Consider the following 14,582-nt stretch of genomic DNA (forward strand, 5'->3'; position numbering starts at 1 on the left):
TTACCAGTCCCGAGTCTGGTTTGGTTTATTGGAATTGAACAGAACAACGACCTTGACACTTCCAAGCGCTCGGCAAAGGAGACAAACAACAGAGCAGGTGGTGCGGTCGGAGGCGGGCTGAGCGGGGCTTTTGATGAGCGAGCTGCAGACACCTCATGGCGCGCGCTATCGTGGAGCCAGTCACAACCTGCCCGGGGTGTCCGCCACGTGCGCTTCCCTCCTCTGTCTCGGTGGTCATTAACTCGTCTGACTCCGGTAGGAGGGGATGCTGAGGAAAGGGTGAAGACGATTGTCTTTATCTTGTTTTGTCTAGACCGACTGGGGTATGCCTGCACACCTTCATTCCACCACGCATCTCACCGCTTTGATGCACTGCTCAATACAGTACGGCATGGGGGGCTGCTTTACTACATACAACCAACTGTCGGTGATGATATCACCCATGACGGACTGTATGTATGGATCGGGCTTACAGACATCAGTGCTGTCCCACTTTCAGCATCCCCGCTGGGCACAGTCAGACTTAGCCCATCACGTGAACCTCGAGCAACTGTGCGGGGACTGAATGGCTGGTTTTGCTTAACCGGAATTCCATCACCAAGTCAGCAATGACCCTCAGCAATAAGGAGGACCGATAGGACGACGGGTGGAGGACAATTGAATAAAAAAAAATAACTTGGCTGTATTTACAGACTTGGAAAGTAAACGGAACAGGCAGTCGAAGTATGCACATAATTATAATGAAACCTGGTTTGTTTTTCCATGGCTAAAACAACAGCAACAACAATTACAAAAAGAAGAAGAAGAAGAAGATGATGATGATGATGATGACGATGATGATGATGATGATGATGATGACAGCAACAATCAGAAGAACTGACAGTCCTCTAGCTCGATGGAATTATAACCAACCACAAAATAAAATTTTGTCTGCTGCGTGCACATGCCTACTATATTTTTGTGCCTCAATCTGCCTTTCTAGACCAAGAATGTATTTTATTCTCTCTCTCTCTCTCTCTCTCTCTCTCTCTCTCTCTCTCTCTCTCTCTCTCTCTTACACACACGCACACGCACACACACACACACACACACACACACACATGCGCGCGCGCGCACACCGTATTGGAATTGATCATTTATTCAAGTTCACAATGGGAATGCACAAAACCATTACTAGCAAACATAACACGCATATTTGCATGACATCAAGTGGTTGAATTACGCTATAAAGTGCAATTTGTGCAATATATCAAAAGTATATTATTTCACGCAAACGTAACAGACACAGATAATCATCAACTGTTATATACAAGTGAAGATGAAAACAATGAAGTGTCATTTAAAAGGTGTTTAAGTCCTTATTTGTACTCCATATGAAGTGAATACACATGCAACTGAACAAACAGTTACAACTGGAGAAATACTAGCAGCTGAAAAGACAAGTTGAATGTTAACTCACTCAGTACGACCAGTCCTCTCTTCTCCTCTACACAGACCCCTCGGATGTCCAGTGGGTGTCTGAATGACCCAACCTTTAGCTTCCGTCGTCAGAATTGTGGCATTCTTTGTCAACAAAAACCTCTTCAGTATAAGAGCCTTCCACTTGCAATATTTTGATGGTGGTAATTGGAGTGAAACGCTGTTAACGTCGTCTCTTTCGCCGTTCGTATGGAGTGAGTTAAATATCCCATAGCATTCTACGGTCATCGGTGCAGTGAATTCATATCCAATGTATCCTGGGCTGGACATAGGAAGGCGGGGCTAATCCTCTCTTCCGCTGGAGAAAAAAAAACAACTGGAGAAATGCAGGCAAGAGAAGAGACAGTTACAATGGGAGAAACAAACGATGGACAACTGAGGTTTCGACGCTCGACAACCCCGTCAGTGGTGGTGAGATAATGCCCGATGTACGCAAGGAACGCTGTGTGCGTTTCAGTCAATAGCTCGTCCTTACAGTCCAACACTTTGTGGGCTCCACTTTGTGGAGTGATGGCCTAGAGGTAACGCGTCCGCCTAAGCAGCGAGAGAATCTGAGCGCGCTGGTTCGAATCACGGCTGAGCTGCCGATATTTTCTCCCCCTCCACTAGACCTTGAGTGGTAGTCATTCGGATGAGACGATAAACCGAGGTCCCGTGTGCAGCATGCACTTTGCGCACGTAAAAGAACCCACCGCAACAAAGGGTTGTTCCTGGCAAAATTCTGTAGAAAAATCCACTTCGATAGGAAAAACAAATAAAACTGCACGCAGGAAAAAATACAAAAAAATTGGTGGCGCTGTAGTATAGCGACGCGCTCTCCTTTGGGAGAGCAGCCCGAATTTCACACAGAGAAATCTGTTGTGATAAAGAGAAATACAAATACAAATAAAGCAGTGTGATCTTTATTTTATTCTTTTTTATTTTTTCATTTTTTATTTTTTATATTAAAGTTATAGCAGGGCTACCCATGCCCTTTCCAAATCCTCAGCCAGTCACGAAAATATACTTAACTGTTGTTTTCCAAGATTGTTATGTACTGGCGTTGAAACAATACTGTCCCCATCTCCCGTTTATTTCTTATAAAAACGGAATAATCTGAGCAATCCCCACAACCACCGATATTTTCATCGTCATATTAAAACTAATGATCATAATATACCCCCCGCCCCCTCCTGAAATCTAATTGTATTTGTTAACCAAAAGGACGATTCACGTCAGTGGGGCGGCTGTCATTTTGTGCCGTGTATATAACTATGGCAGAATAAACGTATTCACGCCAAGTGCCATTGCACGCAAATCGTGTAACCTGTATTTGTTGTCATGATATTTGTTGTCAATACAGTGTCTGTATGCCTAATTGGATGATCCAGTACATTTCGATATTTTTCAATACGTAGTTCCCTTTATTATTAAAAAGAAAAATTTATATCATTGTTAAACTCAACTTGCCGCTCTTTGGTTCCTCAAGCGCACGATAACCCGGTAGCTACGAACAATCACTGAATAATCTGAGTCTTGAGATGTATTGTACACCGATATTTTAATGGTATTATGAGATGATTTCAACTAAAATATTGAAATTTCAAACTTTTTAAAATACGTGATATACAGTTATATAAAATGACTTGAACAAATATATATATATATATATAAGGACGAAGCGCAAGCATGATGCGAAGAGATTGGAGTTCCCATTAAAAGATAAAATTGAAAGCAGTTTGTCGAAGGCGTAAATGAGCATGACAACTGTTGAACGTCTCCTAAAGTAAGAAAATCATTGTTAATTGAAAAGTCGCAATACAAATCAGTTCTTGATGCTTGACATGTCTACCGAAGGACACCGCCGTTTGTGTCTCCTTTCTGTCTCCAGGTTGTACAAATTCGTCAGACGAACTCCCTCCGTTGTGTCAACTACCGTCTCATTACAAGTTTCTTTGAGTGAAAGCAGTTACCTGTGCCTTCGTGTTATACAGCAGTTAAGGGATGGACCACTGCAGGGGACGCCAACAACCATGCCAGACACTGTTAACCAACCACGCCCCAGCTGGATGGACCCGAGGTTCCCGTGGTGACGTCATGTATTTTTCACGTCGCGGCCGCCATGCAACCAACCAATCAGCAGTCACGGCTCCACCGCGCGGCTACAATGGCGAATGCATTCAAATGATGGCCCAATCCACTCATTTGCATGCGACCTTCTAAACTGCAGACTTGTCAAGCTTACAATTTCTACCACTTACATCAGACATTTGTTTCCTCCACCATTATCAACAAACACCAGTTAACCACACGTCGCAAACCTACCAGTCTCCATTTGTTTCTCTTCCCATTTTGTATGTAGACATTCAAAAACATGACTGACGTCTATTTTTCCGGCCCTCGAGCCATGCTTAATTATCTTCACAAGCAACACTCGTATTCAGAAGAAAGTCGCTGCTCAGTATGTCACACGTCCAGCAAGGCTGCACCACCCTACCGTGTTTTACAGCCATTGTAAAACCCGACACAGTTCACCATCATCGTCGTCACGTCACCGTCCGTTGCTATCAGTGTCATCACAATGAACACTCCTAGTGCCCATCATAATTCATGTTCTATGGGTTATACAATGCACGCATATAAAGTACTGAAAATCTGCCTTATCGGTGAATTTAGTCTATCCATATTCCACCATTTTTCCGCTGCATGTTCCGTTGTTCGACTCCACTTTTGTGTTGGTCTGTCATAATCTCCACCAACCATATTTTTCATATCACTTTCACCTCCACCTGGCTTGTCACATAATACATCAACCGATTTAATGGTATTATGAGATGACACCAGTAAAACCAAAATCTTTTCTTCTTTTTTTTTTATACGGGATAAAAAGTTACATAGAAAAGAGCTATAAAAAAAAACAAAAAAAAAACAAAAAACCCACACACATAGAAGTACAAAACTTGCAAATAGATTGGCATTGTCGGAAAAAAGATAGAATTGAAAACGGAGCGATTTGCTGAAGCCATGCTTAGGCGAGACGACAAAATTTAATATTGAACGTCTCTCAGAGTAAGAGTGATCAATGTTGATTGAAAAGTAGAGATACAAATCCGATCTATGTGATTTACACATCTAGGCCTAACCTAACCTTGGGTTTATGCGAAGACCACGCATCTGCTTCATTTTTTGGCAGATGTGGTGAAACGCATATGGATTGGTCGTCAAGCTTTGACACCTTGAAGCTGAAGCTGATCGTGGCCTGTCACATGTTGAACATAAACATTACACTACATGCTGAAGCAAATCCACCATTCATGCAACTGAGCTTTACATTTTGTGCTGTGCTCTTCCTTCATATCCCCACTGCTACTGTTCCCTCAACTTCTTGGTCTTCTTTTTTTTTCTTTGTTTCTAAAATTATCTATTTTGTTTTCTCGTATAAAACTGATCAGTTATTCATGTTAGATATTTCGGCTACCCCCAACGTACACAACCTCTGCCGGTTTTATCAAAGAATACTCAAAACTTTTCTTAGACATAAACCACTTCCATACAGAAGGACGTTCATACATACATGGCTTAAGTCAACAAGACTGCGTCATCTCAAGGCGTTACGTTTGAACAAACATGTATAAATAATCCATTAAATAATACCCGCCACACCCTGCCTGCCACGCCTTCGCACCCCCCTGAATGTGGGCACAAGTGCAGGGTGTGTTAACCCCGGCCCAGTCTCCGGCTCCGCCTCCTGGGCTGGGCACAGTCCGGGCTGAAGGCCAGGTGGATGCCTGCCTGACACGCCCACGGCCTGTTCCGGGACCCCCTGCCCCGGCCTCGGAACCTCCCGAGCTGGATGCACCGTCCTCCCTTCCTCAGCGTCTGGACACACGGTCAACACAAAATGATTCATCTGAAGGGATCACAGCACGGCTGGGAAGTGTTGGAATAACCTTGCTGATCAAGATTTCTTCAAAATATAATCATTACAGTTCATGCAAATCACTACGGTCGATGCACAGTTTTACACAAAATCGGAATTATACCGAAATTTTCGTTACCTCATAATAATAACAATGATGTACATTTATATAACGCCCTTTCTCACTAAGAGCTATGGCGCTTTACATGAAAGAAAAATATTACAAGTAATATAAAACATTCATGGCCATTCTTTCTCAAAAACCCCTCCCCCCACTCACACTCTCCCTTTCCCATTCTACATACATCCAAAATGAGCTGACATGGGTGGTGTTGGAAGGAATCTGAGAGTACTTATTGATAGGTTTTAAAAAGATGAGTCTTTAGTGATGAGCGAAAAGTAGAAATAGAATCAGATGCACGGATATGATAAGGAAGGTTGTTCCAGATGTAAGGAGCAGCAAAGAAGAAAGAACGTTCACCATAGGTTCTTGTATTGACACGAGGAAGTTTCAAAAGGTAACAGTCAGAGGAAGAGCGGAGATTTCTTGTGGGAGTGTAAACATTGATAAGGTCAGAAAGATAAGTAGCTCCTGCGGAGTGGAAAGCAGAATAGCAGAGACACACAACTTTGTATTTAATTCTCGCTTCAATGGGGAGCCAATGTAGAGTGCGGAGGTGAGGAGAAATGTAATCAGTACTTGGGACTCTGAGAGTCAGACGGGCAGCATTGTTTTGAAGTTTTTGAATTCGCTGAAGAATATTATGTGGACAGCCTATGAGAAGAGAATTACAGTAGTCAAATCGTGACAGCACAAAAGCAGAAATAAGAGTTTTAGCAGTTTCAACAGAAAGGTACTGACGGATAGAGTTGATGCGACGAAGTTCACAATTGACTATGCGTATCAGATTTACTACCTGAGCATGCATGCTGAGGTTTGAGTCAAGAATGACTCCAAGGTTCCTTGCTGATTTAGAAAACTGAACTGTGGTATCACCAACCACAATAGAGACAGGAAAAGAAGAAGATGTGGACATTCTTGCAGAGGAAATAATCACAGCTTCAGTTTTGTCATCATTCAACTTTAGTTTGTTGAATGTCATCCAGGATTTAACACCGAGAATACAATCCTGCATTGACAGAATCAGACTATGTGCTTGATTTTGTTCTGCAGACTTGTAGCTGAGTATCATCAGCAAAAGAGTGGTGAAGAACAGAATGGCCAGAAATGACACCAGAAAGAGGAGCAGCGTACAGAACGAACAGAACGGGGCCCGGGACAGAGCCTCGTGGCACACCATAGAAGATCAGGGCTGGATCAGACTTAGTCACCAACAGAGACAATCTGAAAGCGGTTGGATAGGTATGAAGAAAACGAACTCAGAACTGTTGAGTGAATCCCAAAAACATGTTCAAGCCTGGAAAGGAGTATGCTGTGGTCTATTGTGTCAAACGCAACCGACAGATCGAGCAAAGTTAACACAGATAGTTTACCTTCATCAACAGACAGTAACAGGTCATTAACTACTTTCAACAAAGCAGTTTCAGTGCTATGGGCAGATCTATATGCTGACTGAAAAGAAGAGAACAGGTTGTTTAATGCTGAATGGTCTGAAAGGTGGGAGAGAACAATTTTTTCAATAAATTTGGACACAAAAGCAAGGTTGGATACAGGCCGAAAACTTTTGAGGTCATTGTGATCCAGAGTGGCTTTCTTTAACAGGGGCTTAACAAGTACAGTTTTGTATGCATCTGGGAAGACACCAGAAATTAAAGAATCATTTATAATTTTTGTAAGTGCTGGCAAGTGATTGTTTCACTTGCCTTCAACAAAAAAGAAACAGGAAACAAAATTACACACACACACACACACACACACACACACACACACACACAGAGAGAGAGAGACTTGGACAGACGGTCACTGACCGTGGGCACCTCCACGTAGCAGTTGATGTTGTGGGGGGCAGGGGTGGTGGGCGTGTAGTGCATGTACATCTCGTGGTTGGACATGTCCTCACTCTGCAGAGCGTCCACAAGCTGCTGGAAAGGGTCTCCGCCCTGCACACAGCCACACCTCTCCCAGCTAGAAATCTTATAATGATCAGTTTGCTTATCAGAGATTGACATAAGCTTACAGTTAGGGTAACAGCAAACTGAGAGCTGTGTGATCAAAGGTTTCTCAATTACAATAGCGGGGGCATAACTTGTGCATGACTCTCTTCACAATAATCAAATTCTAGTCCCGATAGTCAAGACTGAAGGTGTCTCTGTTGTTCTGGCGGTCATAGTCATACACGACTGATTATCATACATGTCTCTGTTGTTCTGGCGGTCATAGGTATACACGACTGATTATCATACATATAGCGCCGAATGATTTTTTGCTCCAATCGCTTTACTACCACGGTGCTTCTAATAAGAACACGTTACAATACCTTGCACCATCCATCAGAACACGCAAGTCAAACAAAGTGAGAAGCATTACAAAATACGACAAAACAATGCATCCAAAGTAAATTGTAAGTACGATACAATTATAAGTTCTTCTGTGATGCCTCTTTTTTTCTTTTCTTTTTTTTTGTGAACTATGGAAGTGCTGCTTTTTGGTTTAATTCTTGTCTTACTCTGGTGATACTTGATTTTTAAATGAACTATGATCTTTTTAGTTGAATATTTTGTGGAGAGAGAGAGAGGAAGAGAGAGAGTGTATGTGTGCGTGTGTGTGTGTGTGTGTATGTGTGTGTGTGTGTGCGTGTGTGGTGTGGGAAGATGTGCAATGCGGCTTGGCTGACTGAAATGGAGAGGCACGTAAATTTCAGTAATCTGTATATTTGTATATAGCTATTTCCATTTGGTGCCATTTAATTTATCTTTTTATTTTCTATTCATTTTATTTGTTTGTTGTTTTCTTCTTATGATGGACATGTGCTGCTGCCGAAAAGAATATCTCTGTACCAAAGTATAGACAATAAAGTTTGTGTATTGTGTATTGTATTGTATTGATATACATAGCAAACTATGTATACATACAAACATACACGACTCTCCACTACGTCCACACTTCAGATCTACAGGTCAAAAACAACATTCGTCCATGTTTTCTGTTGCTGCCGTTGTTGTTTTGTGTGTGTAAATCATGATGGTGGGTGCTTCTGTGTATCTACCGCAGGCCTGCCTGGCGGCGCATTTTTCTTGTTGCACCAATGTATGGAGTTTGGCTGGCATGTGACGTGTAATTTTTGACCCATCACTTTCAACTACCGGGGCCATGATTTTGGCCTCTCTGCTTTTCCCTTCTAATCTGAAGATCGGCAGTCCCTCTATCCGCTAAGCGTTCTCGCAGTCCTGTCACAGTCACGTAACATGCTTGTTCCTTGTGGCTGGTTGGATTAGCAAGGTGGTCCATAAAATCCTTGAATGTAAATATATATATATATCGTTCTACATACAGTCTTTGTCAAATACCCTTGATTCAACACTGCATTATTCAACAAACAGTCCGCACGCACCTTTTGGTTGTCTGCGCCCAAATCCATCTCAAACAGTTCACCTCGGCTCAAGTCACACAATTATGCTAAGGCTCATTTTGTCAGTCTAAGATTCTATGCCAGTAATCTATACAAATTCCAGCCAGGCAGTGTTCCTGTTCCGATTAAACATACGTAGGCTGCAAGCTTCATTAAAGTCCACCGTTGATGACAGCAATTTATTGATCAGTCACAAAATCAGAGTATCATACGTGTGGATTGTCATCGACGATGTAATGTTTAACAATCATTACTTATTGGTAAGCTATCTTGGAATATTTTCACTATTCCATCATCATGACAAAAGAACTTGAAAGTCAAGTCTGTTAACTGCGTCACTTCATGATCATCTACTTTTTTCCAAATTGCAGTACACAGCATGACTGCTGTTAAGTCGTGACAATTTTCTGCAGTTGTTTTAATTCTGGTCTTCTTGTTATGATTTTAAATGAAATAGTTCGCGTACTTATTGCCTTCGTATCGATTCTGAACAGACCTGGCAAGTCACAACCGACGCTGCACCAGAAACATCACACGGAGCACAAATTAATAGCCTCCCGAGACTTAGTATCTTTTAATCGTCCAGTAACACGTGTTTATATAATCATTCATTTTAATACTGTCCCAAAACATGCTCGCGTGCGCACTTACACACACACACACACACACACACACACACACACACACATACACACACGCGCGCGCGCGCGCATACGCACGCACACAGAGTAGAAAAAAACACACACATTATGCTTGTTAACAATGGTACTAATTCAGAAGAGTTACCAACATTTAAAATTGAAAATGAGACAATGCAGTACAAGGATACGGTGCATTTTTTATGATTAATACTTACTTCAAAACCAACTTGCAATGTCAATATTTGTTGAATATATAATAACAAAAGCAAGACAATACTTAAACGTCCTCAGAATTATAAGTAAACAGCACCTGGGACAAGATACAACGGTTTTGAAACACTCATTATCATCACTTATTCGATCCAAACTATCTTGTGGACAAGAAGTCTTTTTCAGTGCTCCAAAATATTTACCAAAGAAACTTCAAAGCATAGACTGTAAAGCATGTAGACTTGCCTTTGGTGTGCATGTACCTTTCCACGCATCGACCCTCGGAACATACAAATAAATAGGAGTACTACCTTTTGATGAATACCGAAACCTCGCATGTGCTGAATACGTATTGAGAAGCTCAACAACTGAAATTTTTACATCAGATGAAGTAAGAATCACGTTTGATAATTTCCCGAAAAGAGTTAAAACCATATGTCATTTAACACCCATTGGCACGTTTGTGTCAAACCTTTTCGAAAAGTCTTAAATCAAGTCAAGTGACACAGACACACAAAAGACCGTAAGTCCATGCCCCATCTGGGAGATGAATAAAGCATATTTTGACATTGTTCATACTGACATTAAAAAGAAAGAAAATCCGCACAACATGGCAACGGAAGACCGATTACACCTTCAGAACAGATACGATGATCATTTACAGATTTACACCGGCGGCCCTCTCTCTTAGAAATCGGCCAAGCAAGTTCAGCTTTCGTCATTCCAGAAATGAAAACCGAAAAGTCATACTATATTGGTTAAAATCGAGCTATATTCACTGCTGAACTTATTGCTGTTCTTATGGCTCTGAATTATATTCTTGATCTTCCAGTTTCTCTTCTATAAGTCTTGTCTTGCGTTGATTCCAAATCCGTGTTATTTGCTTTAAACCCATCAAATTTTAAGAATAGAAATCAGTCACTTAATACATCTTTTGAGCTTGAAAGGAACACATAATACTTTTTGTTGGGTTCATTCTCATCTTGGTCTTCTCGATAATGAATGGGTTGACAGGGCTGCAAGAAAAGGTACAAAACACGAACAGGGTACCATAGAACTTTAAGTGCTTCTGTCTGTACAAGAGGGTTACCGGCTACTAGAACAACCATCGTGAAGCAAAGTCAGGGAACTATACCAGCAAAGTGGCAAAGTCTTCAATAATAGTATAATTTTCAACAACCGGAAACTATCAATCAGTCAAATAAAGACAGAAATTCAATAGGATTAAGTTAAATTCATACATTAACCTACAAGATAAAGCTGAATGCTTTTAAACTAAGTTCAGCAAAGATGTCAATGCATATGTTGAAAACTTATTTCTAGCAAGCACGTACTATTTGAATTCAGAGTCCAAAATCGTTTTTACCAAATTTCATGGACAGTCCATGTGAATGTATTTTTATTGTTTTCAAGATGCTATTTGGTATTGCAGAAATTTGTGTTGTCCAATAGAACATTTGTTAAAGTTTTTACAGTTGTTTGATGTTAGCTTTTCTTCCATTTTCCCCCTAGCGTTGTCTCTCCCTATCCCCCTCTCCACACACACACACACACACACACACACACACACACACACTTTCTCCCCCAAACCCCCAATCCGCCTTAAAGCCTCCCTACTCCCCCCCCCCCACACACACACACAAAAAAAAAAAACCCAAAAAAAACCGAGAGCGAACTAGCAAAAGAGACACAGACTGGCAGGCAGAATGAAGAGGGACAGGGGAGAGCCCATACGATAAAGTGAATGAAAACGAGCAAGAGAGAAGGCAGAGACGGGTGACAGGCGGAGAAACAGGTGTGTTACTGACCACAGTCCGGCGATGTCTATTGCTGGTCTGCTGCACTGGCGACTGGTGCTGGGTGTCCGGGCCGTCAGTGGCCGACTGCTGACTGACGGCGACCAGCAGGCACACCATCATCGCCCCCACCATCCTCAGGTCATGAGGCATGTGTACTGCGTGTACCCCTGTCATTTCAAAACTAAAGGGTCCTCGCCAATTATCTGCCTCTTTCTACTTTCCTATTACACGACTGACACCAACGTGCTGATGTTTTTCTCCAAAGTGAAATGAGAATTATTCTGTAGATTTTCTTCAGTCTGTCGTGTTGCCTCACTTTCTATTTGAATGGAAGTGCTAAGATTTGGAGAGAAAAAAACAACACGTGTATGTGTAATCATGCACTCTGTTGTTTGAGAGTCAGCGATGAAGCTACAGCATAGTTTATCAAAATTATTAAGAATTTAATCTTTTAACGTTGACATTTTTCATTTGCATTCCCACAATATTGTGCGACTGTTTTGTGGAGATCCAGATGCCAGTCTTCCAACCGTCACCCCAACCAAATTGAAATCGTGTGGTTCTTAATATTCTTAGCACTGCGGTGGTAGATACAATACTTCAGACGCACACTTGTCACTGCAGTGATCACAGAGATCAAGCTTGCTGTGACTGTAGTGAAGAAAATTGCGGTAGCTTGGTACTTAAGGCTTCGGACCGTCTGAAGTCCCAGCCAATAGAAGACACGTCCTCCTTAAACACTCGCTGCTGATTGGCTGTTTTCAGTGTGCCGGGCACACTGCAGCCAGTTCCACCACCAACACACTCGCGGACCAGAGCAGGTCAGAAACGAGGTCCGTGACCCAACGGCAACTGACCTGTCGGTCCCTGGGGAACGGGGAGGGGAAAGGGGAGATGGGGTGTGTGGAGTCGATAATTTTGTGTCTGGCTTGCTAATTTCCCCTTCCTGTTTCGCTCTTTGATATACTTTGCTTCCATTATTACTTCTGTCTGATAAACAACATCCCCGCGTTTCGTTTACTCTTTCAAACATCATGTTCTTTCAGCGATTGTGACGGGTGTTCTCCCCGTACCTTCCTAGAACGTTTTGCTTCTGCCGGCTTCAAAGGAGAACTTATTTCCTTCTCATCACAGACATGTTCGCGGCGATTTCAGAACAGAGCCAGATCGTATCTGGTCCGTTTCTTACCCCAGTAAACAGGCTTTCAGACATCTCCGATTTTTCTGTAGCATTCCAGGAAACAGAAGTAAGACGTAAGTCACCAGGTCTTCTTCCACCAGGTCTAGACGTTGTCAAATTTGTCTGCGCCAAGAATCATCGTACTTCGGTCGGCAACTGCCAAAGTTGCATGCCCCAAGCACGTTATTCAAAATATACCAGCTACAGTCTTTTTGTTACCTGTATCAATTTGATGTTCGTTTTCCCGAAAACAAAGTTTTAACATTCTTCCTTAGATGTGTCCAAGTCAGTGACCCTTCGCGCTCTGTTCTCAAGATCGCTCCAGTTTCAATTCCTCCTCCACTTGTTTACTCACTATGGGTTGCCAGGTCGTCAATCATACCCCTACGGTCGTGAAACTGCAGGATAGAAGAAGACGAAGAAAAAGAATCATATTCTCAATGACTCTTAAAACTTGAAAATGATCCCCGAAACTGTACACCTATACAGTCTCATCCTTAGGAAAGTTTTATTTCAGTATGTTTGCTGGTTTAGTCCTGTTTTATTTTCTGATCTCTGATGCAGTATACATGTCATCTCAGCGTAACCCGTGGACCATTTTATTAAGTTGGCCACATAGCTTGGCCACATAGCTTTTTTTTTTAAATGGCCATTTTCCGTCCCTAGCACTTTCCATGTCTGTCTGTCTGTCATGGAAAGCGATGAACGCCCATGGTTACCCACACACGTCCAAGTGCAACTGGATACATTCAATATTTAGTGTGTGTGTGTGTGTGTGTGTGTGTGTGTGAGTGTGAGTGTGAGAGAGAGAGAGAGAGATGTGTGTGTGTGTGTGTGTGTGTGTGAATAACAGAAAGAAAAAAAAACGACAGAGAGGTGGCACGACAAAAATGTTCGAAATTGCATTGAATGATAAGGGAGAAAGAGAAACAGACAGAGACAGAGAAAAGACACCAGGGGCAAAGTTGGCACGAAGCCATGACGCCATGAAGACGAAAACAGGAATATCCTCATTGGAAAGTGCAGACAGCAATTATCCAATCAGAGCCCAGACCGGATAAAAGCATCCCTGGGCCCACGGTGACTCAGTGGGTGGGACTGAAGATCAAACCGCATGGGAAGAAGTCAATCATTTTCTCCACGCTGTGTGTGTGGGTGTGTGTGCGCGCGCGCGCCAGTATGCGAACTTGCATGCATATGAATTGTGTGTGTGTGTGTGTGTGTGTGTGTGTGTGTGTGTGTGTGCCACGTGCGTCCAGCAAGAACAAGCAGATTTCCAAAAGTAACGAACAGCATATCAATGCATAACATAACGGAGCATCTTCTTTTTTTTAATACAAAAAAGTGTACCTTCGAAGTTTTTCTCCTTGAATCTCACTTCTTTCTCCTTTTTTTTTTTTTTTTTTTTTTTCTTTTTTTCCTTTCTTATTTTCTTTAAATTTTCCCCTTGCTCAACCACCGCCCCTCCCCCCCCCCCTTTTTTGTTTTGTTTTTTTGTTTGTTTTTTGATTGTTTGGTTGGCAGGGGGGTTGTATTGGTGCTGTTGTTTTTGTTTTGTTTGGTTCTTTCTTTCTTTCTCTGTTTTTGCTTGTTTGGTTGTCGTTTTATCATCCAGAATCAACATCCAAAAATGTTTTTACTGCCCTTGAACATTGCACGATAAAGGGCACCCGAAAACGGAGTATAACTGCCTAACTCGTGGGATAGTCAACGCAAAACCTGATTCAAAAACATGAGTGAACGTGAGAGTTTCAGCCCACGATTGCAGAGGAAGAAATATCACACAGGAAACGCTTACAAAAATCAGACCCAAATTGTGCCAGTTTATTTCCTCTGTAGAAAGGC

The 14,582-nt window shown here is 42.1% G+C and overlaps 1 protein-coding gene across 1 annotated transcript; it reads right to left on the reverse strand.

Annotated features, from left to right (window-relative positions):
- Positions 1-4,450: 4,450 nt before the first annotated feature.
- On the reverse strand, positions 4,451-11,707 carry LOC143291993 (uncharacterized). The gene is made up of 3 exons (XM_076602147.1): positions 11,567-11,707; positions 7,307-7,438; positions 4,451-5,337 (listed from the first exon to the last, which is right to left on the reverse strand). The coding sequence occupies exons 1-3, from the start codon at positions 11,705-11,707 to the stop codon at positions 5,176-5,178; spliced, it is 435 nt and encodes a 144-aa protein (XP_076458262.1). The 3' UTR covers positions 4,451-5,175.
- Positions 11,708-14,582: the final 2,875 nt, after the last annotated feature.

Source organism: Babylonia areolata, chromosome 18 (genome assembly GCF_041734735.1).
Source record: "Babylonia areolata isolate BAREFJ2019XMU chromosome 18, ASM4173473v1, whole genome shotgun sequence".
Lineage (NCBI taxonomy): Eukaryota > Metazoa > Mollusca > Gastropoda > Neogastropoda > Buccinidae > Babylonia > Babylonia areolata.